Genomic DNA, 27,751 nt, shown 5'->3' with positions numbered 1-27,751 from the left:
AGGAGCGTGACAGAAACATTCCAGACCTTCAAAAACTATTGCCAGTCATCTAGCCCCCTCTTGGCATTCCAGCCAGACAGAAGCATGCTGTGCATTAATCTCAGACCCTAAAAAATTCAGATAAACTTTTATTGTGCTGCAATAAAAGCCAAATGCATGCAAATGAGATGGTTCTATTATTGCTTGTATCTTTCTCAGAGGATAAAAAAAATATACAGAAAACAAAAATAGTCCAGCTTCTTAGATGCTAAAAATAGCATCTAAAGGAAGAAAAAAATCTCTTTAACATTCACAATCATTCATTTGTTGACTCATTCAGGAACTATTATCAAACACTACTAAGCACTGGGGCCATGCATAGAAGATGTGGTGAAGAAGAAAGCTAGGGTCTGAAAAGCAAGCAAGGAAGAGAGTGGCAATTTGTTTTTTGCTTATGAGGATTCCTTGTTCCCTTTTGGATTTTTAGAAACTATCTATACTGAGCACCTTTAATGTGTTCTCAAATCTTTTTAATTTGGGGGTGGGTACCAGGGATTTAACTGGTGCACTTGACCACTGAGCCATATCCCAGCCCTATTTTGTATTTTATATAGAGACAGTGTCTCACTGAGTTGTTTAGTTCCTTGCTTTTTACTGAGGCTGGCTTTGAACTCTGGGTCCTCTTGCTTCAGCCTCCTGAGCTGCTGGGGTTACAGGTGTGTGCCACCGCAAATCCTCTAATCTTTGCTTGATGCTTTTTTTTTTTTCAGTTTTCCATAATATATCAAGCTGGTAAATATTTTGTCATTTTATACATTATTATATTGTTTAATTGGAATCACTCAGGACTTGCTTCCTTTCCCAGTAACCTGATTTTGAACAATGGCTTCACTTCATAGGCAGACATCCTGATGGTTGTTTGGTAAGGAACAGAACAAACATGACTCTTTCCTTAGTTTTATTTCTCATGGTACTATGTCATAAATAAAGGTTTTCTTTCCTCTCTCCCTTTTGTTTTCTTTTCTCAGTCCTTTAGTACCCAAGGCTTCCCGCACGTTGGGCAAGTGCTCTACCACTGAGCTACAGCCCCAGCCTAAAGGTTTTCTTAATGAGGCAGCCATCCAGCTGATTTATAAAATCTTACCCGACCAAGCTGTTACCCAACAGAATTTATAAAATCTGGAGGCTTCTAGGAACAAAATGAAAAAGTAAATCCTGGAAACGGCATGTTCTTTACATACCCTGCAATTCTTTCTTTATCGAGGTATAATTGGTATACAAAAACAATTCACATAATCAATGTATGCAATTTGGTGATGTACTCTAGCAATTCTTGCTTCATCGTCCCTCATAATTTACCACCAGCGTTTATTCCAGTTGTGATAGCTGTGTATTCTGGGTGACTGTAATAGAAGATAATGAATTTCCTGAAAGGGGAACATAGAAATGTCTTTAAAAATAAGATTAATTACTATAGTTTCAAGCAATTGTGATCCAGGGCATATATATGTTTCTAAGCGAATACCAAATCAAGACAGAAATATTTATAATATGTCGAGTAAATAAGACTATGGAAGGAGATGGATATTTCTACCTAAGAATGGCTTTCTCGAGGTTCTTTCATTAAAGACATTTCCCCCCACAGATGAAAAATTTAAAGCATGTTTATAATTATTTAAAAACCTTAGGTGGGTTTTTTCCTTCTTATGATACATACATAGTATACAAATTTTTTCAAATCATTGGGAGAAATATTAGTTGGATCTTTGCTCATGGTTGGGCCAAGGAGGTCTGATTCTTCAGGCAGAAACTTCTAGAAATGTTATGAGTTATCCTAGTATGAGGAGAACTTTTGAGCTTTTGCTCTATGTTGAGTACTTAACAAACATTATTAACATACATTATTAGTGATCTTCCCTTCCGTGCCCCCAGGTATGGGAAGATAAGGTAATCTCTGAGCCCCTTTCTTCCAGCCTGTAGATCTCTCTGCCTTGCCTATTGAGGTCCACCTCAAGCTCAAAGTCATTGGAGGAAATATCTTTTTAAGATTTTCTCCCTCCTATTTAAAAAAATAAAAAAGCATAAGTGTAATTATAATAGAAAACAGATTTGGAGCTTGTTACGAGACAACAGCTGTCCTAAATACTTTTGTTAGTTTCTCACAGCACCCCTCTGTAATGGGCACTGTATTTCCATATTACAGATGAGGAAAATGATGCACAAAGAGGTTAAGTGGTTTGCCCAAGGTCACACAGCTAAGGATGAACTAGAGCTGAATTGGATATCGAGGTGGTCTACTTCCTTTGTCCATGTCCTGTTCCTTTTAAGGGCTTATAGATGCATATGGAGGTGGCAACCACAATTCAAAGAAATCCTACAGATGTACTTTGCTTCACTGACCAATATTTTTAAAAGGAAAAGAAATTTTCACTGCTTGTGGGCAGGGTACACATTCCCTTTGCAATTAGCTGGGAGCCCCAGACTCCTTATTATACTGTGTGACTGTTGAATTTTAGTTGTCTGCCTGATGCTTGATATAATCCTTGAGTTAGTGACTATGGATACCAATGGTCTGCAGTCATTTGAGAAGTCCTGAGTACATTGGCAGCTCATGGAAGGTCCTCAGTTTTGATAGACAGTTCCCTTTGCCAGTCTATAAAGCGGAGCTGGATAGATGTATCGTCTGTTGGGGGTTTTATGTGTAGATTTGTTGTATTTCCATCCTGGTTGTAAACCTCAGAGACTGGATACTTCATCTTGTGTTGGATGCTTATTCCCTTGCCGAGAACAAAGGACTTTAATTCCAACCTCCCAAGACAAAAGGAAAGGAAAAAGCATATTTCTTGATTTCTCTTGTTGTAAATTTCAAAGAAAGAAAAAAGTCATCTGATCCTATTATAAATTCAGGGGTCCAGTGTCCCGGGAGCTCTGAGCTCCATCAGCCCTCTGCCCTGTGGTTTCAGACCACCCTATGAGTCCCTCACTGTCCAGGGTGCCTCAAGAGAACAGAACCAAAGAGCCCGTGTGCACCAAGACAGGGTGCTGGTGGAGGCGATGCTGAGTCTTCAAAGTAAATTAAGGAACTTTTAACATTTCAAGGGGGAAATTGGCAGTTTCCCAAGCGGCATAATTACAGGACAGTGTGTAATGTGTAATTAAACTTAACTATGAAGCAAATGATGGGAATAAAGCTTGGTGGCACATCATTTTTTTTGTTCCCATAGTGCTGACAGATCTTCCCCTCCCCTTGTCCCTGAAACAGCTTCGGCAGCAATTGCTCCTATTTTTTTTTTTAATAAAATTATATGTTGCCAGTTAAACACAGAGTTTGGTGTAAAGGAACCTTTTTTATTTGAGTGACATTTTCCTTCTAGGTGATGTGGAGCAAAGATTCAGTTTAGAATAACAAGGACCCTACCACACAGCCTTGCTGAGACTTTTAAAATGACTCTTTGTCTAATAATTTATTTAAATAGTTTATTCTTGGCTTTTATTTTTATTCTTTCTTTGACCAAGGTCCACAGCTTGGAGACTTGTTTTTATGTACGTTTTTTTTTTTTTTACCCCCATATTTTAAAAATAGCAGCATTAATTTGGTTGATTGTGAATAACCAAGCTGTTACTGCCAAACAATCGAGACCCCTTGAGAGTGTGAATATATGTGATTAGATTTACTAATTGAGCTGGAAGGCACAAATTCTGACTTCCAAAGCCAACGATTTGAATGGAATGCTTCAGGCCTCAGGATGAGATCACTGTTAGACACGGGCTTGGTGTTATTTCAGAAAACTCATCATATCCTAGGGAGGGAGGGCGGACTCTGCACACATCAACAGACTGCTGGGTGTTGTTGCAGGGTCCAGGCTGCAATCCCACCACCTGCCCTCCTCACCTGCCTTCTCTTGGAACTTGATTCAGTACCTGCAATCTGAAGCAGGTCTCGAACCTGGTAGTTCCCTGTTTAATTTTTCTTGGTACGGACCCAAGCTGGGCATCAGGTTTAGAATTTTTCATTTAGTTTTTTCTGAAAGAAATCTTAGTATTATTTACACTTTAAATACAGTGGGATTGGCTGGGGGTAACCAAAACAAAACAAAAAACCAAAACCCAACAAGCAAGACTACAGACTTCTGAACGATGTTGGACTGGTTGAGAAAAAAAAAAACAAAAAACCCTGAAATCCAGTGATATAATGAACTATATGCAGATGATGCAAATAGTCTAAGGTGAATTATCAGGTTAAAAACTTCAGAAGGCTCATGTGTGAATGACCCCTTCACTGAAATACCCTCCAGGCCTTCTGCCAACAGTAACTATTATGGTTTCATGTTCTTAGACCTAGTTAAAACCTTCCCTTTGTTTTTCCAAACTGGTTCTCCAAATTTAGTTCACATTGCCCATTTTTATGTTGGGCAGTGTTAGCCAGATAGATCTGTTTTGAGTACCTGTGTGGAGGCCAGACCACCTCCTTTCTGCTGTAAACTGATTGAGCTTTCACCTCGATGTGCTTCTTCTACCTTAGCAGTGCAGATCTCCAGGCTGCACGCTGGAGGTGTGCTGTGGCTTCCTCCTCCTCTGTACTGATCGCTGTGCCGTGTCTCAGCACAGGGGTTCACACAGCAGCAGTTCACCTCTGCCCATTCCTTTGAAAGGAATAGGTTTCTGGGAATCCTCTCTCCTCTTTCGAGAGTTAGAAGATATTATAGGCCTTCTGGCCTTTGCAACATTTTAGAACAATTTTAGGTTTATGGCATAGTTAAGCAAAATGTGTGTAGTGTTCCCCTATATCCCTTCTTCCCCTTCTCCCACCCAGTGTCCCCTGTTATTGACATCTTGTCTTCATATAGCACCTTTGTTGTCACTGAGGAGCCCATGCCCACAGTCTTCCCATAATTGCTTATTAATTCCTAGACTCTTTGTATTCACTTTGGAATTTTCAACATGGACAGTCATGTCCTGTGTGAACAAAGACAGGTTTATGTTTCCTTCCCACGTTGTACCCCTTTTATTTTCCCTCCCTAATGTACTGCGTTATTTAAAAGGATCAGTAAGATTCTGAAGAAGGATGAGAGGGAACATTCCAGCCTTGATCCCATTCTTTAGGGACAAAGAGTCAAGTTTCTCAGCTTTAACTATCTTGTTAGTATTTTGTAGACGTTCTTTACAAAGGAAGTTCTCTTCTTAATTCTTAGTTCTCAGAGACTTTTATTGTGGATGGGTGTTGGATTTTCTCAAATGCTTTTTCTTTATCTATTGATATGGTATCATGAACCTGTTGACAGAGTGGATTACATCAATTGAAGTTTCAAATGTTGAATGAGCCTTGCATATTTAGAATAAATTGTATTTCTTCATGGTATGCAATTCTTGTATATATAGTTGGATTATATTTGATAATATTTTGTGGAGAATTTTTTACATCTGTATTCAAAAGAACTGTTAGTCTGCAGTTTTCCTTTCTTGTAATATCTGTGGTTTTGGTATTAAGGCAATGCTGGCCTTCTAGAACAACTTAATCTATCCATTGGAAGAGATTGCAGAGAATCAGTATCATTTATTCCTTATTGTTGGTAGAATTTACCAGAGAAATCATCTGGGCTCAAAGCTTCCAGTTTTGGGTAGTTATTAATTATTGATTTAGTTCCTGTAATAGATGTGACCTATTCAGAGTATATCTTCTTGTCTGAGTTTTGGTATATTGTGTCATCTGAGGAGTTAGTCCATTTAATCTGTTATCACCTTTGTGAGCACAGAATTGTTCATAAGATTCCTTTATCATGTCCATAGGGTCTGTAATACTGGCTTCTCTTGAATTTTTGATGGTAGTTATTGTCTTTCTCTCTCCCTCCCTCCCTCCCTCCCTCTCTCTCTCTTTGTTAGTCTGACTAGAGGTTTATCCCTTTTACTGATCTCTTCAAAGAATTAGCTTTCAATTTCATTGATATTTCTCTATGATTTTCCAGTTTTGAATTTCATGGATTTGCACTCTGGATTTTATTCCTTCCTTTATTCATCTTGCTTTGGATTTAACTTATTCTTCATTTTTCTATTTTCCTGAGGTGGAAGCTTATATTATTGATTTTGTATTTTTCTACTATTACTCAACTTTTTCACTCAACAGTTACGTTACTACTAATATTCTTGTGGAGGTGGCTGTGCCTTCTGCAGGGTTAGGTATGGCTAGACTTGCTCATGAGTTTCTGTTTAGACGTTTCATGGTAATGAACACAGGTGACCTTGATAGATACCCTCCCAGTAGCTCTGAGATCTCTGCTCTTCATTCCCTTCAGACCCAGTTACCAGCAAGCCTCTATAAGCAGGTCCTGTGACCCCACCTTCTTATCCATAGCTCCACTTTTTTCTACCTATACCACCACATAAACAATACAACCCATCAAATCTCTCTCGAATAACCTCCTAATTTGTTCTACCTGCTCCCGTCTTTCCTCTCCTTGCCTGCTCTTCACCCAGTAGACAGCATGTTAAGACACAGGGTGATTCTTCAGAAATGGGGTGGATTGTGTCACCGCCCTGCTTCCTACCCTCCCATGGCTCCCATCTCCCACTGTGGCCTGTAAGGCTCTACACTATTCTTCCTCTCATCTGTATTCTTCTATTCTTCTCCCACTCAACTCCAGCCACGGAAACCTCCTTACATTAGTCAGCTAGAGCTTCCATGACGAAATAACCAAGGCTGGGGTTTCTTAAACAACAGACACTTATTTAGTCATAGTTCTGAGGCTGGAAGTCCAAGATCAAGGTGCCAGTAGGTTTGGTTCTTCCTGAGGTCTCTCCCCTGGGTTGGAAGTGATTACCTCTTCACATGGTTCTCCCTCTGTGTACTCATGTCCCAGGTGTCTCTCCTTAGATGAATGCCAGTCATCTTGGATTAGCATCTCACATCTCACCCTTGAATTAACATCTCATCTATCTATTGATATTGTATTGTGAAATGGTTCATGATACAATATCAATAGATAGAGAAAAAGCATTTGAGAAAACCCAACACCCAATCCACAATAAAAGTTTCAGGGAACTTTTATTAATTAAAATAAAATTAAAGAGGGAAACTTCCTTGGTAAAGAACATCTACAAAATACTAACAAGATAGTTAAAGCTGAGAAATAAAATGGCTTCATTTTAGGTTAATTCTTCCCTTAAAGGTCTGATTTCCAAGTGCAACATGCTAGAATATTGAGGATTAGCAAAAATCCCTAGGAATTCAGGGAGGGGGCCACAATTCAGTGCCTCACTTGCTTGTTGACCTTGAACATAGCAGGTGTGCTGTGGCCGCTGGGCATTTCACTTGCTTTCTCTCCTGTGGATCTATTCCCCAGGCAGCTGTGTGGTTCAATCCTTCACTTTCTCTCCCCTCAGAGCCTGGAAGCTCCACAGGGTCAAGGAGCATCTGTTGGGTCACTTCTGCATACCTTTGTCCACAGCAGTGCTGGATACACGGAAGGCCCTTAGAACACACTCATTAAATATGAGTGCTGAAACCAAGTGTGTTGAGGGCCACAGATGAGTCAGGATGACACATGGCATTTTTGCCAGAAGTAGTGGCAGCCAGCGAGCCATTAAGATGATGACTTGAGTTCTCTAGGAGTTCCCATTGAGTTCCGGTTGAGCTCTCGCGGGGATTCCTGAAGAGTTTGAGTTGGTTGGTGAAGGTCCGGTGGTGGGAGTTCTGGTTGGTGTGTGGTGTGTTCCTGGAGAAGCCGCGTGGGTGGCGGGCGTTCAGGAGAGTTCCCGGGGAGTGTGCTGGTGGAGTTTGGAAATAAAGTTTGTTCCTGCTTAAGTGGCTAGTGATTTGTGCCCAGCCAGATTGCTGCACAAGTGGGTGACTGGACCCTGGCAGAAGGTTCTGGTGCTAGGCCTCCTGGCAGGATTGACTTCAAGAAAGGAATCCATGGAAATGGATTTCTATCTGGAGCACACTTATCCTCCCCGCCTGTGGCTGCCCTTCTGGCTTTGGCCACCGTGGAATGGAAACTGAATGAGAAGCTATATTGGGATGCCCCAAAATGGCCTTGCCCCAGATACGCTGATGCTTATACTTGGATGAATCACTGCTGACTTTTGTTTTTGAGTTGTATTTATGTGACCAGAGGCTGGCTCGTATTAGCAGTCTGCCTACCAACTCAGAAGGCATTTTGCATTGGTATTATAAAATTGAGTTGGTGATGTTCCCAAATATCCCACTGTATTCGTTAAAAATAGCTTCCCCTGTGGGTACTGTGGGATATGCCTGATGCACCCAGAAGTGTCTGACATTGTCAGGTAATTTTATTTTTACATTGACCTTAATGTTATCAACTTTTCCGCTGCATTAGTAAAACCCAAGGTTCAAAAATTTAGTATAAATCATAAATAATATACAGTGTTTTCTTGTATTTTATAAAGCAATGGAAACAGTTTTAATAATGGATATAACAGCACTAACAGCTAACTTCTCTTTGGCTAGTTTATTAAATGCTATTTAAGAATAAGAATTTTGACACTTGGAGGACTTGAGAATTCACGATGCCTGTATATGTGGTTTACATCTCTTTAAAAATTTGTGATTACTAAGGTCAGTGAAGCCAGCCTGGATGACCATTCAGATGGTGATACTCCCGTGCCATGGGACTTTGCCTCTCATTTCTCCAGCCACCACTATGTCCACTTATATTCCATTCCTCATTCTTCAGGCTCCTCTTTTATCGTTTTTGTTTCTGTGCTACGACCTTTAGGAGCATTAGTTTGGAATTAGATATTATGTTTTATTATCTAATCCTTATCTTCCTTAATCATGAAACATTCAAGCAGGGACTGTCTCTTTTGCCTTGTGCCCTCACTGTCAATCATTGAATCATTTAATTTAATTGAATCATTGGATTCATTAAGTGAATGATGAAGGATATGCTGTGCAGAATCCCTGAGGTGATGAAAGGGACAATGTGTTGCCTTCCTCCTTCCCCTGTGATGTCTTTAATGGTCCTAAGTGAAAGTGCCAAAGGATCACAGCTGAAGCTTAACTGGGAAAGAATTTTTTTGATGAGCTGGTGGGACCATCTGATGGCCAAGGTTGAAGCTACGTGGTATTAAGCCTTATGCGATGCCTTCGTTATTAAAATTGTGAGGACATGTGCATGGTACAAGGCTAGACATGAGTTCAGTCTCAGCCATTAAGACCAAAGTTTAGTTAATTATTTGGGTAGAAGTGTCAATTCTACTCATAACCTGATAGCTTGGTGGTCTGTAGATGGCAATAACCAAAAGTAAATAAATAAATACCCCCAAATGAAACAAAACAAAAAGCCCTAAAATTTATTGAGTGAGGAATGTGTGCCCCGCACCGTTATGAACATTTTTACATGTATTCCCTACTTGACTTCACAGTCACTTTCCAGGGTGGACACTGTTATTGTACCCATTCTGCAGATAAGGGCACCAGGGGTTCAGGGAGGTTAAGTAGCTTGTTCCTAATTACAATAAATAGTAAATGGCAAACTTGGACTTTGGATCCAGGCAGTTCTAGTGGAAATGTTTTAGTACTCCATGGCCAGTTCAAGGGAGTGAAAATAAATAAGTTAAAAAATATTTTCCCTGTAGCATGGGGTGCTTGCCAGTTTCTGTCGTATAAATAGTCCCTCATGGCTGATGTCAAGCTACCAACAATTCCAGGCTTGCAGTCCTTTTGAAGGTCAAGCAGTTCTGCTTAGCTTGCTCTCACATGTGGCTTAGGAGATCCCTCAAGAGCCTCTACCTTTTCAAGGACTGTCTTGCTTGCTCCTCTCAGCAGTAAGCCAACTTTGGAGAACTTGAGGAGTTAACTGCAGGGGTCTGATGGCTTTCATTAGGTGAGTCCTACTCACATGTGCCCCGTTCACAGTGCCAAGCAGTCATGGAGTTAAATGAGGGACACTCTCTGTCTTACCAATTCTCTCAGGACATCAGTGGGCACCTACAGATAGGTAAATCTCCATCCTCCCCACCACTGGGGAAGGGGGCACCTGAATCAGGTTGATGGCTCTACAGGAGGTTTGCAGCAATGGCGCTGATGAAGAGAGCCTTTGGGCCTGCTGGCTGTTCTTTCTCCACCTGAGGACAGTGTCAGGGACACACGGAATTTTCTTTACCCGCCCTAAGTCCAGATGAGCCAGTGAAATGATTTTTATAAGAAACTCTCCCATGTTGCTTTGGGGAGTGTGAAATGACACACATTTCTTAGATGATGGTTTATCTATGTATTTTCAGCGGTGAAAATGCTGAAACCTTTCAACTTAACCTTTCCATTTCTAGAAATGTTTTTAAAGGAAATAACTTTGTAAATCAGCACAAAAATTGCTGTGGAAGGATGTTAGGCTTTAGGCAGGGGAGGGGGGTTGTGCTGAAGGTGAGGCTGTGAGGGAGAGGCCAAAGTGGGCACCTGTGTGAATAGGAGCAGAGCCAGGCAGCTGGCCTCTTTGCCTTGACAAGCTTAAGCACATTGGATTTGTGTCTTTTTTCCTTGTCTTTTTTTTTTAAAAAAGAAAGAGTTTTGTGCAGAGGGCAGTGGGGATGGGAAGGATGGTGGAATGAGACGGACATTTTTACTCTATATATGTATGTGATTATACTACCAGTGCACCTTGTGCAGCCAGAGGAAGAAGTTGTGCTCCATTTGTGTTCAATGTGTCAAAATGAATTCTACCATCATGTATAACTAATTAGAACAGATTAAAAAAATTTTTTTGAAATGAAGAAGAAAGATAGTCCATGGGTATATAAACCTGTAGATGATTGTTCTCCCTAATATTTCAACCCTTGTGCTGTTTATTAGGTGGACTAATGAGAAACCCAAAATAGCCAGCCCCTCTGTGGTAGCAATGTGTCCCTCATGTGGCAGAAAGAAGGACGCTAGCTTCATTCCAGAGGGCCTTTTTTGAGCTGCTCTGGGTTGCTCCCTAGGAAGACCATAGTCATTCATTGCTTTGGCATATGGTACCCTCTTCCCTCTCCATCCTTATCTTCAGAGGTCTTAGAGAGGAATTAAAAGAAATGTCCCTATTCATCCTATTCTCAATAAATAGTTTGTTTACCAATGTTTTGGAAATGTTCTTGTTTTCCAATGTTCCCTTTTCACCTGAAAGTGTCCTTGAGTCAAGTGAGGCTAGGCTTCAGGCAAGGAAGGTGAAGTGGGAGTTCAGGGCATGTTTCCATCTGGAACAGGGCACTTGGAATCAGAGATGCTAACCACTGTGCCTGAGGGAGGGAATCCTGGGGGGCATTATCACCTAGGAAACACTCAGTGGTTTTGCTCCCTGTACTCCTTGTGGAGTGCACAGCCCTTTGCCTCCCCCCACCCACCCACCTGCATTCCTGGGGCCTCCTTTGTGGATGACCTGAAGGTGGAGTCAGGCAGCAGGCATCTGTGGTAGGGGACCTTCCTTTGTCATGGGAATTGGCTGTCTGTCATCCCATATATATTCCTGCTGGTTCTCACTCACAGCATCTACAGGAAGCATTTATAGCAAATACTTGCCAAGTGTTTTTCATAAACACACAACTAAGGACATTTTTCACACATTCCAACATTCTGTAAATGTTTATTTCTTCCCAATACACAAAGAAGGTTGAGCACACATTTTGCACAAATGGGCCTTTGAAATGTGGGCTTTGGCCTGAAGAGAATCCACTTCTGAGTGTGCCCTTCCTTCCGTCTAGTCACATTGTCCCCAGGGGTGCACCAGGCACGTGAGGTTGACACCCTGGCAGTTTCCAAGTGCACTTTCCTCCACAGCTTGGATAGCGTATGCAGATGCCATGTACCGACTGCCGAGGAGCTGCTGGGCCCCGAGCCAGCCTCATGATGACTACCAAGGGTGGAGGGTCTGGGAACCTTGCCTGAGCCCTTGGTCTGAGATGGGACTGTGGGTGACAGAGGATAGCAAGATGATTTTGCCTTATTGTGATTTAATTTCATCTGAAGATGAAGAACGAATAAGTCATGGAAACTCTCCTAGGAGAACCAGGGAAGGTGGAGGTCTCCATAGTCACTGTGGGGCACAGCCCGCCCAACCAGAGGCCAGAACTCTGTCCTCTGCTTACCATTTGCTGTTGCTAACTATTTTATTCATAAGTGCCTACTGTATGCCACACTCTGCTGCAGTATGAGAGGTTCAGAAGTGAGGAAGCCATAGCTTGACCTTGTCAGGAAAGGTAAGGCATACACACTTCACCCCAAATGGGGGCAAAAGGGAGAATTGCTGAAAGGAAGATACAGATTAAAAAAAAAATCTCAGGCCTTTAAAGGAAGAGATTATGTAAGGCATTTAACTGGAGAAAGTGACATTTGAGGAGAATCTAAAGGAGAAGAAAAATTGGGACAGGTGTTAGAGGGGAAGTGTGGGGAGGGGTGTCACAGATGCAGTCTCCATAGGAGGGATCCACATCTGGGCCTGTTCCTGTAGGAGGGCTCTCCCACAGCTGGGCTCCTTCCTCTTGCAGAAGTAGCCAAGATTTGGGACTCTTATGCAGAATGAGACCTAGTGAGATGAATTCCATTTAAAAAGTTAGATTTAATAATAAAAAAAAAAAAATTTCTTTTCACATGCCTTTAACTTCAAATAAAACAGCTTATGGCCTAATTTCTTAATTGGGTTTCAGTCAATAATTTTCCTATTGTAGCTAAATTAGTATATAACAACAGAAGTAACATTTCCCATTGGAAAATATGTTTCTGAAATGGCTGGCTTATTATTTGTCAGAAGAGAATGATGGGAAGGAGTTGTCTCTACTCACCTTTCCATCTCCTCCTATCCATTCCCTACACTGTGAATTTCTAACTCTTATGCGCTAAGTGAGAAAGGGAGGGGGGGAGCTGACTTAGAGGAATCCACTTTGCCACTGGCTCTCCTGGAAGGTGTTTGTTTAGTATCGCAAGTTACATCCAAATGTGTTTCAGACAATATATGTGCAAGGTAACTTTATTTTGAGACTTCCATAACTGTTGACACAGTGGTGACAATTTCTCAGTATGAAACCAGGCTTCAGAAATGTCAGGCTTAATTTTTCATCCAACGGTGACTGTCAGGCAAAGCCCAGCGTCTTGGTGTCTTTGCATTCTGGTGAAGGAGATGGTAGGCATTTGTATTCAGTAATGAATGTTGAGCCCTGTGATCTTGAGATTTATTGCTAATATTGCCCAAGATGCAGAGGGGCTTCTTTGCCTTCATTCAGCATCCATTTCCCAGTTGTAATTAATCTTTATTGCATTCCATCACTCACTGTGGTTTGAAATGTTAAAAAGATGCCTCTGGAGAGAGAGGCTGGCATCCATGTCTTCTCCTTCAAGATGGGACTGAGAGCTCATCTTCTCCACAAGGCTCCCCCTCCTTGCCCACTTCACCCCATCTACATCCCTGATGCTTTCCTGTAAACAATGCAAACATTATAGAAGCACCTCAAAGAGGTGGCTAGGATGTGAAAGTCTGCCTGCCCCACAGAGCCCATCCCCTTTTATCTTCCAAATAGATTATAAATCCCTATCTTCCAAACAGACTATAAATCCCTCAAGTCGTTATTTAGTTCATGCATACATTTTTTTTTTTTTTTTTTGTATTGGGAAATGAACTCAGGGGCACTCAATCACTGAGCCATATTCCCAGCCCTATTTTGTGTTTTATTTAGAGACAGGGTCTCACTGAGTTGCTTAGTACCTCATGCATGCTTTTTTACAAAGCATCTAGCAAGTTGCCCCACAATAATAAATGCTTAAGATATCTTTCCAATGAATGAACCAATGAAAGAGGGAAGTATTGTAGGGATTTGGGGAGGTGGAAGTGGAGACCTAGAATTCAGCTGAGAAATTTGAGGAAGCAGTGCTCTGTTTTTCAAAACGTGGACCTTGGACTTGCAGCAACAGCATCATCTGGGAGGTTGTTAGAGAGGTGGACCTCAGACCCCACCTCACCCTGCTGAATCAGAAGTTGCATTTTAACAAGCTCCCCCAGTGATATGTGAATACCTTAAAGTTTGATAGATAATGTCTGTACAGTAATTTAAAATGTGACTTTCCAGAAACAACGGCAAAGAAGTGCATTTGGTTTGCATTTAAGCAGAGTACTTTGGAATAGTTTTCCATCAGGAGATTGCATATGATGTGGTGAGGCTTCACCATTACAACCCTATGCCCTGTCCTTGGGCCTCCTATAGGACATGATAAAGGTCATAAATATAAAATGGCAAGAAATTGAGCCATTTCTAAACCATCACCTATAGTGATCCTATCTGTTCAGTTCTAAACCGCAGCCAATTTACTTAAGCTCTAGGGTCTTGATTTCCTCATCTGTGAAATATAATCCTGTTTCAGCGGCTAGTGAAGAACAAATGAGCAAAACACTCGAGAGTTTACACATGGTAATCGTTTGATCTATAGTTAGACTTTTTAAAAGAAGTTTTGAAATTCACATACCATAAAAGTAACCCTTTTAAAATGAACTAGTCAGTAGCACTTAGACATTCACAATGTTATCCATGTATCACCTCGATCTACTTCCAAGACATTTTCATTGCTCATCCCTCCTCCAAAAAAAAAAACCACACAAAACATGGTATACAATAAGCAATTTGCTTCCTAGTTCCCTTCTCCCCAGTCTCTGGCAACCAACTATCTGCATTCTTTCTCTAGGGCTTTTAACTTACCAATATTTTTTATTAGTTACAGACAAAAACCAACTACCAGATTTATTGCTTTTTCCATCCACTCTCATTTCTTTGCATGTCTTTAGAAACCAGAGGTTTGCTAATGATGGAAGCTGGGAGGATTTATGTGAAATACCTTTTTAAATTAATGTTTTTGCAGTGCTGGGGATCAAACCCAAGACTTCATGGATGCTAGGCAAGTGCTCAGCCACATCCTCAGCCCAACGTGAAGGGCCTTTAAATCAGTGGTTCCTGAAGTACAGTCCCAAACTAGCAGCCTCCACATTACCTGGGAAACACAGATTCTTGGTTCCGTCACAGAATGAAACACAATTCTGGGGGTGGGGCCCAGCAATCTGTCTGTTAATATGTTTCTAGGGGATTCTAATGCATGTTCAGTTTAGAGAACCACTTCTTTAAATAAACAAACCTGTGGTGGTGCCTGAAGATGCCCTCCGCCCCTGCAGCCATCCTTGGATCCAGGAACACTGTGCTGGCCTGAGAGAGGAGATATGCCAGCCCAGCTTCTTCCGTGGAGGTGTCTGCTGAGGAATAGGGACCTGCTGGCCTTGGAGTGGTCAACAGAGCTGGTTCCCGGGCCTTCCTCGGTGATATTGAGTCACTGTGCACATATAAACACAAGTTGTTCTCGCTGTGATTTAATACCTTCTGTTCCACTCACTTGAATATTCAAAGGGAGGGCCTTTTAGCAGAGCCTGGCTCTGATTGCTAGGTGTGTTTCACAAGTCTGGCTTTTGTTGCTGTATATCAAAGTGCGGGGAGCATTTCTTTTTGGTTGATTAATGTTCAATTCGAGGTCTATTATGAACCTCCAGGCTTTAATTACTACACCATTACCCAGTCAATTCCTTGCCATTTTATATTTATGTCCTTTATTATGCCTCTGTATGTGCAATTGCCTAATTTTATTCTAGAAGCATTTCACCTCATTAGCTGGGTTTTATTCCATTCCTCTCATTTGTCCAGATTGTTATTTATCTCAGTACCCTGTGTGCATTTTCCACTTTTGTATTTTCACCAATTTGACCTCTGAATTTTTTTTTTCCCTCCTCTTCCTGGAATGCATTGTTCTTTGGCCCTTGGAAATAGCTCCTGAAGGTTTTGCACACCTTGCTCTGGGTGTTCTTTTCCTTGGTGGTCAGTTACACTGATACCCCTAACACAGTTGTTTTCGACCTTCTGAAAGCCCATTACAGCTCATCATCATAATGGCCAATTAAGACTCAGGGAAGGTGAAGGATGTTGCTAAAAATAACCTTTAAATATTCTCTTCGATTCTTTTGCAACATTCTCATCCTCAATCCCCTGCAGTAGCTCAGAAGTATTTAGGGTTTGGCTTACTGACTTGCTTATTTTCTTGGGTTCCACCCTAGACCAACTAAATCACCCTCACAGGAACTGTCCAGAGGTCTGCATTTGATAAGCCCTCCAGGGAATTCTGATGCACACTAAAGTCAGAACCACTATCACAAAGAAGTGCTGCAGGAACTTCAGGGAACCTAAGTCAGAAATAATGTTTATTCCACTCAAGTCCTCACTTTGCCAAAGAGCAGTTACTAATCTGTACAAGTTGTGTTTTGCTTTCTGCTGCATTTTTTCCCAATAGCTTTACCCTAGCTGCTCTAAGAATATTTTAGAAATGCAAATGATAATGCCCAAGAACAACAGTTCATGGCATTGTTAGAACACTATTGGTATCAACCACCACCATTGTCCAATATTTGCTGTGTTTGGGGCACGAACTGTGTTTTCATTTAGTCTTATAACCCTTTATAAGATTAAAAAAAAATTATAAGACTGATAACGGTTTGGTTTATAACCCTTTGTGGTAGAATTCTTGCCTCCATTTTTTACACAAGAAAACTGAGGTTAAGCAATGTGCACAGTCACCAAGAAACAAACTTTGTTAAAAGTAGATACAGGAGGTTTGTTTCTGTCCAGAGTCACGGTGCTCTTTACACATCTGTTTCATGTTAAGCCCTTTCCTCATCAAACCTTCATTACTATTTACCTTTTCTTTTTTTTTTTTTTTTTTCAGCAGGAGTTAGTAACCAGGAATGTGGGTTCTGGAGTCCGCCACCTAAGTTCCTGGGATGGGTCTTTTTTATTTCTGTGCGGTGTGACCTTTAACAAGTTACTCAACATCTCTTTGCCTGATTTCCCCATCTGTAAAGTGGAATGGTGTAGCATTTCTGCTGTTAGTGTGTGTGTGTGTGTGTGTGTGTGTGTGCATTGTGTGAAATGAGACAATCAATGCAAAGCTTTTAGAACAGGTCTGGGGGATAAACGCCATCTATAAATATCAGCTGCTGTTTATCTTTTGCTGTCATCTTATCTGCACCCTTAAAGTTTTTTTTCTTTCAGGATTATTTTCCTTGGAGCCTCACTTCCTGTCATGCTGATCTGGACTAGCAGCCTATTCTTCTAATTTGTTCTGTTTTGTTTTTCTGCTCTGCATACTTACTATAATTTTAATGTTCTTTCTTTGCCCATTTAAAATCATCCTATTAGGACTCTGGCATGTTTGTTTAATTCCCTGGACTTGCTTACAATTCGTGATCACAATTAACCTTGTGTGCAGCCCCCTCGAGGCCACTTAGTGTTCTTCCCAGTGCTCGTCTCTGACTTCCTGGGGACCCGTCGCCATGAGCATTGGTGCCAAGGGAGTATGGAGGAGAAGTGACTCCTTCGTGGCTCCCAAGCCTCTGCAAGAAGAAATAAAGCTGGTTTCCTCTTTGACTTGGGAGAGGTCTGGGTTTTGGGGGTGTGAGGTAGGGGCAGAAGCTTCATTCTGGGCATCTCTGTTACTAATGTAAAGTGACTTCTTCGTCGGGGTATGGGGGTGCTCTCCTGGTTAAAAATTTAGTTTTATCTCTTGGGTCAAAGTGGTCATTTCCCTTAACTGGGGGCAGAAGAAAGATTTTATAGTATCATGAGGTTGCCAAGGGGTCTGAAGACAGATGTTGGTTGGAACTGCTTAGGATTAGGACTTCACTATGGAAGCATCATGCCATAGAGTGACTTGTTCTTTGGGGTTTTTGCTTATTCTCTCTCCTGGCAGCACTTTGTGTTCCTGTGGAGGTTTCTGCTTGAATGCAGTTGCAGGGTACTACCTGTCATGGACTTCCAACATAAGTAGGTGAGAACACTTGGCTGTGCGTCTTATGCTCAAGTGACGAGAAGGTGTCTGCCTTACTTTCATATGTCCTGAGAGGCCCGTCATCAGACAGCCAACCTCACGGCATTCATGATTTTGGTTTATTTGCTGGTGTGTTGTGTTAAATGCTGGCCAAGGGCCACCTGGGAATCGAAGAGGGAGGGCAATGAGTTATACATTGAATATCATCATGAATATAATTCTGTTCAGGGAAAAAAGGGTGATTCAGACATAGGTCTAATGAGATTCTTTGTGGCAGAATTATACATCCTCACGAGTTCCATGAGTTTGTTTTGGGCACTTTGCCTTCATGTGTAGCTTGACAGGCACAGCAGTCCTACAAATTGTGTTTTAGGTATGTCCGCATGGCTCACAGAGATGCATTGCCTTGCTTAAGCCTCCATGAGTTAGTGGCAACGTTGCCCGGCTCTCCACACTATTCAGCCTTGGGATCAGAATTGGGCAATACCCTCAATCCCTTCTCTTTGGAGAGGACACCACATGACTTCTCACACAGATCCCAGTGGCCTGTGAGGAGGACACACGTACTGACTGCAGGTTAAAGTCAAAGATCATGAAGGTTCAGCAAGGGAGGGAAGCCTGTAGATGACAGGACACCTTCGACGGTGTCCTCTAGAGATGGCTTTGGGCCACAGAATGGATTGGGTTTGCCCTGGTGGAGAGAGCTTCCACAAAGCAGTAGGAAGTGGGTGAGGCACAGCCAACAGGGTATACATCAGCAGGTTAATGCTGGAAATAAAATAAGAGTGTAAGGGTGGCCCTTGCAGCCAGAGGAGGACTGGCTGGCTTTCTCCTCAGCACTGAATGGTCAAGCCAAGCCAAAGGGTTCCTGACTTGCATAGTTGAAGAAAGACCAGAAGAAATACTCAGCATTCTAAGGGGAGCTCAGAATTTATGGATATAAAATCTGAGGGGATACTCCACAGTCTCTTTGGTCACGGATCTTTAGGGGATAAATGAGATGAAAGAGAACCTTATAGTTCTGTCTAGGAGGAGCTGGGACTCAGCTACTCCTTTTAATTTCAAGACAGAGGAAATTAAGGAAAGTTCCCTCAGCCTCCTTAGGCACGAAATGCATTGAGTTTCACAGCAGTACTTATGTGAAGCCAATCTGTAAACTATAAAGAGGAAGGAAGAGATTTGGTAATGAAAAGTTGGTAGAGAATGTGTAAATACACTGTATGAAGCATCTTATAGAATACACACCATCGTACAGTATTGTGAGGTTGACAAGGGGCCCGAGGACAGATGTTCGTCTATTTTACAAAGCATGCAGAGAGTTACAACTTCTTTTGGTATATGCTGAGTGACAATAGCAGGTTTTAGTATTTCATTCTTTGTGGGTTCTGTTCCAGAATATTTGCTCTTAAAGTGAAGACTAAGGGGGAAATAAGGATACAAAATATGCCTTAATATTTCCAAGGGAACTTTTCTAAACATCTCAAGTGGATATTGGTTAATACCAGAATATTGAAGGTGCATATAGATGTATCAGTGTGTTTAAAAAAATAAAATCTAGTATCTAATTTAAGAATGACTTCTCACTATAGTAATATCTAATTGATAAGAGACATAACCGTAGTCTTTTCTAAGGTATTCTTGTAAGAATTTCGATCTTAAAGCTTATTTAAGCAACTTTAAATATCTGGGGTTTTTTTTTTTGACTACAGAAATCAGTCAGGAAGGAGGGTTTATTTTTCTTTGGGTGGGTAAATATGAGAAGATGGACAGTACATTAAAAAGTAAAGAGAAGGGCTTCTTCAAGCGGATTTACATATTGATTACTTAAATTACCACTTAATTTAGTGCCTGCTAATAAACTGTGCCTTGGAAATGTTTCCCGAACATTTATTGGCTGCAGTAATTCTACCTACAGTGTATGCGGATCACATCCTCATTAAATATTGATGTGCTCATGAAATGTTAATAGAATGTTAATGTGAAATACAAGGGAATGTGCTCGCTGGGAGCTGGGATCCCAGAGCCAGCTGAAAACTACCTGTCTCCTGTCTTTTCTTTATGCCTGTCTTCTCACTGTCGTGCTCCCCTCCCCCGCCCCCATTCGTCTTCCCATCATCAGGAGATTCAGATTTGCTTATTGATCTGGATGTCTCAAACATAGGATTTTTAAAAGAGATATATGATTCCCTGGTTGATGGGGACTTGGTTGTTCTCCCTTCCTGCTTTCCCTGAACTGAAATCCCTGGTTAGAACCAGGAAGGATTCCCTTAAGAGAAAGAGGGTGATTCAGACATGGGTCTAAGGAGATTCTTTGTGGCAGACCAGGCAGAGGAGATGAGGCTTTCCAGGACTCCAGCCATGGCCCTTCACTGCCTGCTAGGAGAAAGGGTGTAGTTGGAGTTCCCCTTCTGCTTTCTTCGAGAAAAATCAGCCCATAACATGTGCTACCTACCTAGAGAGATTGTAAGGAAGCATTTTTCATCATCCATCTCAAGGAGAGTGAAGGCTGTGTTCATGATAATATTCGATGTATAATTATTCATGTGAGCGTACGTTACAAATGGTTGAAAAATCCCAGGAAATGGCATAGTTCATCAGCTCCTTGGATGATCACAAAGGCTGTGAAAACTGCTGGTGATACATCACGTAAAGTCAAGATCCAGCGTGCCAGCTGTGAATGTGATCCGTAGGGTCAGGTAGAAGTGTCAAGTTGCAAGGAACATCCATAGATGGAAACAGTTCACTTTGTCATTAGAGTACTGCCAAATGTGTGTAATTGTGTGTGTGTGTGTGTGTGTGTGTGTGTGTGATTGTTATGGTGTTTATACAGAAAATAATTGGAGCACATTTTTATTAAATTCCCACTCCTTTAGTTTTAAATAACTCAACCCTCTAATGAGCTGTCCTTATCACTCCTCTTTGTAATTACCCTGCCTGCCTCAATAAAACAGCTCTTGTGCTTACTTTTCCTTCACACTCACCCCCTCGGCTTTTCTTTTTCCCTTCCTCCAAGTTGTCTTCTTCTGATCTCTCTTTCTTAAGGGCCTTCCCCTCCTTGCCTTCCTTGCTCCCTCTGGGTCTCTCCCCTACCATCTGGGCTTCCCTGCTCACTCTGCTCCAGACTGGCCCCTCCAGGTCTTGGAAGTTGCCCTGCACCAGGTCAAGTTCCTCTATGCTGTAGATCAGGCAGTGTGCTGGGCTGCCTGAAATGCACCCAGCTTCCCTCAGGCAACACTGACCTTGATCCTTCTATCTGCAGTGTTTTCTTTCTTACAGACCTTGACATAGCAAAGCTCCTTTTCTCATCTTTTGATTCTTAATAGTCAGAGAACCTCCTTTGATCATGTCATCTAAACTCTCTCCCTGAAGATTTCCCTGTCACTTTTTATCATAATTTTTTAAAATTATTTTATTTTCATTAGCCCCTGTGATGACCTGTAGCTACCTCTTTTGTTTTTAATCTGTCTCACTTTAATTGTAATGAATACTTAGAGGTCAGGAATTTTACTTACCTGGTTCCTCATATGATGAGGCTCAGCTATCTTCCTGGTAAAATAAGAGGTACTTGATTAATATTGTTGATTAAGGGCTAGGGATGTTACCTCAGTGGTAGAACATTTGCCAAGTGTGTGTGAAGCCCTGGTTCTTTTCTCAGCTCTGAAAAAAAAAAAAAACAACTGTGTGTGTGTGAGTGTGCATGCACACACACACACACACACATACACACACACGTGTATAGTTGATCAAGTTGATCAAATACCATCCCCACCACTTTGCTACCCAGAATTTAGATAGGTGTCAGTTTGTTTTGTGTTACTATAGTGAAATACCTGATGCTGGATAACTTTGTACAATAAAAAAGATTTATTTTGCTCACAGTTCTAGAGGTTTCAGGTTAAGAACATACATCTGGTGATAGCCTTCCTGCTGTCAGAGTTCTGAGGTGGTATAGCATATCACATGGCAAGAGAAAAGGAGCATACATGTGTGTCTTCTCTGATCTTGATCCCTTTTCTTATAAAGCTACCAGTATTCAGTCATGGGGCTCTACCCTAATGACCTTATCTAATCCTAATGACCTCCCAAAGGTCCATCTCTAAACATCATGGTCAGATTAAGTTTCCCTCTCTTAATACTTCATAGTGGGGATGAAATTTCAACATATGAAGCCTTAGGGGACACTAAAATTATGTCCACACAAGAGCAAAGGGGAAACAAAGGGATAGTCAGTCTCTGCAGAGCCTCACTGTGGAGGTACCAGGCAACTCTTGCTTACTGCAGAAGAGTTTCAGGAACAACTTTAGACATGAACAAATGGCGTATAAGACAGAGAAATAACTAGCCTTCTTGGGAATTTTTCCTTTTGTGACTTGAATTAGAAGTTTAGTTACCTGAATGTTTTGTTGCTCTGTTCTGATCTTATTTAATCTATGTGTAGAATATTTCCCTTAAATTTAAGTGATGGGAACATATTGAGGTGCTTAAGGAAAGAGGAGAATTTCTTACATGAAATAAAGGATTTTCAGAGGAAGAACCAAGTAAACAAACCATGAGGCCAGGGAAGTAGCTCTGCTACAGGAATAAGTGGACCCCATGACCCAAATACTATTCTCATCTGTTTTTCTTTGCACTTGGGCTTCTTTTTCGTTTTTTTTGCAGGCCAACATCTGGGTAACTTCTGACCTGACCGCCATCAGCTTAGGTGGACCAGTGTTTCCCCTTTTAGGAGATGGCTCAGGGAGGACTTTGTTTGGTCCATTTTGTGTCACATGTCCTGCAGAAGTGGTTCAGTCAACTAATGCCAGGGGTGAGATCTTGCAAGAACACAGAAACTTCCACAGGAAATGTACAATTGAAACATAGGAATTGAAGCCACAGAAGATTTTGCTGTTCCCAAGAAAGGGAAGCTAGGACTGGAACGACAGGACTGTAGTATTGTCACTTAAGTGAAAAAAATCTTCATTGCACTGTTTTGAAAAATTCCCCACAGATACCTCTGTGTAAATGGAAACCAAGATGCAAAATATTTCCTGATTAAATCAGAGAGAGTTGTTGTGAGAGATTTGGAAAATTTGAGAATTTAGGGTCCTGCATACTCAGTGTTATGTGCTTTTTTTTTTTTTTTGCCCTGGCCCTGACAATCTTAGTTTGGGGATCTGGAGCTCCTCTATTGGAATGGAGCCAGTGTTCTGGGTCTTTTCAGTCACTGACTTCCCTTTCTGACCTATATCCTTTTCCACTGCAGATCGTGCTGGAGAACAGTAGCCGAGAAGATAAGCATGAGTGTCCCTTTGGCCGCAGTAGTATAGAGCTGACCAAGATGCTGTGTGAGATATTGAAAGTGGGCGAGCTGCGTAAGTACTCTTGTTTGCCACCTGGCGGGAAGCTTGGCAGCACCCAGCTGCAGGTCCCCAACCTATGCAAAGAATCCCAAGGTGCTGACTGCTTCTCACGATCACTACTCTGGATCAGTTATTCTTTGGCTTGGATTTACAGTGTATGCATTTCCACGTGTCTGTTCTGGATAGAAACATTGAAACCTATGAGAGTGGAGAATTTTGCAGATATTATGACTGAGTTTCAAATATGTTAAAAATGAATGTATATTATAGCAGTCTTGTTGCAGGTTAGGAAAATGTGGAACTCTTTTTTTTTTTTTTTTTTAAATTCCAGTTCATAATCTACCAGTAGATCATTTTCTCTTCTTTCTTTCAAAACCATTTTTCTCTATAAAGAAAAATTAAATACCTTAATGAAATTCTCTTGCTCCTAGTGTTTCTGTTGCACAGAATACTTTCTCTAAGGGAAAAGGAATTATTGAAGAAAATGGGTAGCTGCTACTGAAAAATATAGTCAGAGATATACTTATGGCTCTTTTTCTTACTTATATTGTTAATTTTGCAAGAGGATGGCTGGAGAAAGAGGAGAGGCCAGTTTTCTTGTCTGTTGCTCATTGGCAAGATTTGGCTTTAGCCAATGAAGGTGGATATGACTTAACCTGTCCCCACTCTCATTGTCAATGTTGACATCCTTAAAGTGGCTGACTTCGACTCCCTCCCACATCTATGGAGCCAGCAAATTTATAAATCTTTGCTCTTAGCCTTAATAACATCAGTGCTGGAGAAGACTCTTTATATCAGGAAATCATTGGGGTGTTGGGTATTATTGGGAAAGCATAAATATGCAGTCTTCTGCTTGAGAGCTTAAAATAATGGTCTGGAATGATGAATGGGAAGGAATCCAATGATTAAATTGAAAAGAGGGGTGATCTTTATATACACTGTAGGACTGATTAAAGCTGCTGCTGAGATCAACTTAGAAAATTTAGTACTTAGCAAAGGCTAAGAGTTTGAGTGTGTTTGACCAAGCAGAAGGCCTTGTCCCCCTCCAGTGAGGATGGGTCCTGAGAAGAAACTGACCTTTGATCTGGAACTGCATGAAGTTCATTACTTTTATGTGACCCAATCAGCGCATTTTCACATTATGATGGTAGCAACCTAACCTGGAGATTTCTGTATTAATCTGCTCTCATTTACTTTTTATCAGATGTTAAGATTTCAATCTTGGACATGAGTTATCTGTCCCACCCCCTAATTAAACTAGCTCCTGAGATCGCAGGCTGCAGTAATGCTTACTGTTTATTCAACTTAGGATGGAAGTCCTAAATCACACAAATCCCACTGGATCTATCCACCTGATCACTGTGACAATTTCATGTTTATCTCAATTTCAGAAGGGGGAATTGTTGAAAGTCCCTCGATTTAAAGCATCTCAAGCCCATCTGAAATTTTTTGGAACTGGGAAACAATCTGTTCTTCTAGGCTCTGATCTGGGTTCAAGTTGTTGCCCCTTTCTCTCTCACCAACCCTTCCCATCCTACCCAGTGACACTGTGGCTGTCTGCTGTCCTCTCGAGGGCAGCAGGAGGTACCCAGCTTTCTGCTCTTCTCCTTTTCCCTGTGGACATGTCTACCATAGTGATATGATGTAGAAGCAGGAGAATGTTGTTGGTGAAGAAAAGCTGAGTTCTCTCCTCTCTGCCATTTAGGACCATGTGTCTTTGGGGAAATTACTCACCAACCTCACTATCCTCTTACAGCCCCGGTTTTTCCCCAGGGCAAAATATCCAAAAATGGTTGGTCATATTTTGGGTGATGGTCTGGGTGTGTTGTATTCATTTTGTGGCTAAGATCATGGAGTTAGCGGTGAGAAGATTCTCTTGAGGTCAGATAATTTGCAACCTGAAGGGATTGACTTGGAAAACATAGCCAATTTCCGCAGTGTGCCTGGACAGAGTAAAGGCAGCCCTAATTTAGGCAGAGTTTTGGGTCTGTGGGTCTCTATCTGGTGGGCAGAGGAGAACCATGGTAGCAAGAGTCTGAGCCCTGTCTTCCTCCAGGTAGCACCTGCTGTGTGCCTAGGGTTGAGGTAGGTACAGAGTAGGGGACAGGATTTGACCCCTGGCAGGTATAGAGTAGCTCTCTTGGCCTTTTGAAGACTTGGTAGTCAATCCTAGAAGCAGGACAGAACCCCATTCCTCTAGACTGAGATAACAGAATGGAGATGGAGGCAAATGCTGTAGAGAGTGCCAGAGGTGATGGAGATGCTCTTCTTGCACTGTAGCTTACTCTATATCCCACCTTCTGGTGAAGAGAAAGTCCCTAACATTCTGCCACAACTCACGCAGCATCTGGTCAAGCTGGTGTCTACAGTCAGGCTGGGTCCTGGTCTTGTCAGGCCAGTTTGCTTTCATCTAAAACAACAAATGCATTTATTCATTTATTCAATAAAAATCTACTCAACACTTAAAATGTGCCAGGAGCACATGGTGTACATATGAACCAGATATAGTGCCTGTCCCCCCAGGAGCTTCTATAATGTCTTAGATTTCAGAAAGTGGAGGAATGAGTTGGAACTGATACTTTTTCCTGTGAGTTGAATACATTATATTTTAAAGTAAATGCCTAAATGTTTGCCTATTCTAAAACATAATTTTCTCAATGTTTTGAACTTTGAAGTTCAAGTTTCCAGTTTGACCTTTTTCTTACCAGCATCTGTAAAGGCCATTCAGGATAAATTTCAAGGCTTAGAAAAAACTTTCACGTTTCTGGAGTCTACATGCCCAAATGAGTTGTTTTCTGCTCATAAAATATTAAAAGATTGCCACATTCTGATTGAATGCTAGACATCAAATGATAAAACACCCCATGGTAAGAGGAAAATTGCTTTTTTAATAGATTGCTTTTTGCCCATTGCCATATTAAATAAGTTACTAATATGAAAAACAAATCTGAATGCACCCTTATGTTGAAGGAGATATCTATTTTTCTTCTGAGGAAAATTAGTTTCACACACAAATTTATCTTCCTTTGGTTTGCATGCATCTATTTTTTCTCATTCCTAAGTTTGTGGTTCAGAGCACTATTCAGATTTGTGTTAATAATTGACCTCGAAGACCAGGGTCAGTTTAGTTCTTTAACTAAGCACTGAGACCAAAGAAGCATGCAATTAAAAATCCAATTGGTTGAAAAAAAAAAAAAGAATGTTTACAAAAGTACAAAGATTCAATTTTCTAGAAATGGATTCTCTTGATTTTAATTTTAGGTCTCTTGAAATACCAATTATATTTTGGCATCCAAAACAAACATATTAATATTCAATTAAGTTACTTATACCAAATATTTATGTATTTTTAAAGGTTCCCTTAAAAATCACTATTTTTCTGCTTCCCAATTATTGATGTTGCAAGAGGCAAATATTATCTCTAACAGTGTGGTCTAAAATAATGTCTATTTATATTCTTAGAGCACTTTATCAAGGTTATTTAACTGAAGTCTGTAGAACCCCCAGGAGTTAATTAAGATCAATACCATCTATGTTTATTAATGAAGGGAAGACCTGCACTAACTGCATTCTGTCTAAAGTCACTGAGCTCAAACTGGTGTTGAGAATACCCGAGTAGGAAGAAGCTGAGTGGTAGTATTTGGACATCCTGAATAATCCATCTTTGAATGACAGCCCAGCTCCTAATTGGATGCCTTGGGTACATTGACCTTCTGTTCTGAGCTTCTGATTCTTTATCTATAAAATAAAGATCATACCTTTCATGCATTTGATGGGAGGCTTGAGAGAATGGATATTGCCTTTAGAAAATGGGTAGTTATTTTGTTTTTGTTTTGCTTTGATTTTTTTTTTTTTTTTGCACGATAGAATTTTACTTTCTATGAGTAAACTGCAGGTTTAATGAGGTGGGGAACGTGTTCCCACATAAGTGGCAGCTGGAACCAGGACCTGGAACAATATCCCTCTCTACATACTGGCAAAAATTTAGTATAATTGGTCCTCCATGTCCCTGGATTTTGAATCCATAGATTAACCAACTGTGGATTGAAGAATTTGGAAAAAAATTGAATCTATACTGAACATGTAGCTAACATGTTTTTCTTGTCATTTTTCTGTAACCAATATAGTATAGCAATCACCTGCATAGTATTTACATTGTATTATGTATTGGAAGTTATCTAGAGATGATTAAAGTATAAAGGCAGGAATGATATTGGCCAAATTATGTTGTTATATTATGTGCATGTATGAATATGTAACAATGGATTCCACCATTAGGCATAATTGTATAGAAACAATATTTTAAATTTTAAAAGTATGAGGGAAGATTTGTAGGATATATAAAAATACTACATTATTTTATGCAAGGAACTTGAGCATCTGTGGATTTTCATAACCTCTGGGGGTACTGGAATTGATACCCTGTAGAACCCAAGGACAACTGTGTTCTTTTTAGCCTGCTTTTTCAATAAGGTTCTTTTGAAAGCAAGGCCTATGTTTTCCCTCTGTTTCAATTCTAAAAGTTGGCAATTCACAAAAGAATTCTTAGAGACCCTGTTGTGCTCACAAATCCCCATAGCCTGCGTTGTATAATGGGCAGCCC

The 27,751-nt window shown here is 40.9% G+C and overlaps 1 protein-coding gene across 2 annotated transcripts in view; it reads left to right on the top strand.

The window, feature by feature from the left end:
• The window catches only part of Elmo1 (engulfment and cell motility 1), a 557,729-nt gene that overhangs the window by 285,478 nt on the left and 244,500 nt on the right, over positions 1-27,751 (top strand). For both annotated transcript variants that reach the window (XM_027939610.3, XM_027939609.2), the window contains exon 15: positions 23,052-23,160. In XM_027939610.3, the coding sequence (XP_027795411.1) occupies positions 23,052-23,160 (109 nt within the window). The remainder of the gene's footprint in view (positions 1-23,051; positions 23,161-27,751) is intronic.

The sequence above is a fragment of the Marmota flaviventris genome, chromosome 1 (genome assembly GCF_047511675.1).
Source record: "Marmota flaviventris isolate mMarFla1 chromosome 1, mMarFla1.hap1, whole genome shotgun sequence".
In the NCBI taxonomy this organism is placed as follows: Eukaryota; Metazoa; Chordata; class Mammalia; order Rodentia; family Sciuridae; genus Marmota; species Marmota flaviventris.
The sequence above is the reverse complement of the archived record's forward strand: the minus strand, read 5'-3'. Positions and strand labels throughout refer to the sequence as shown.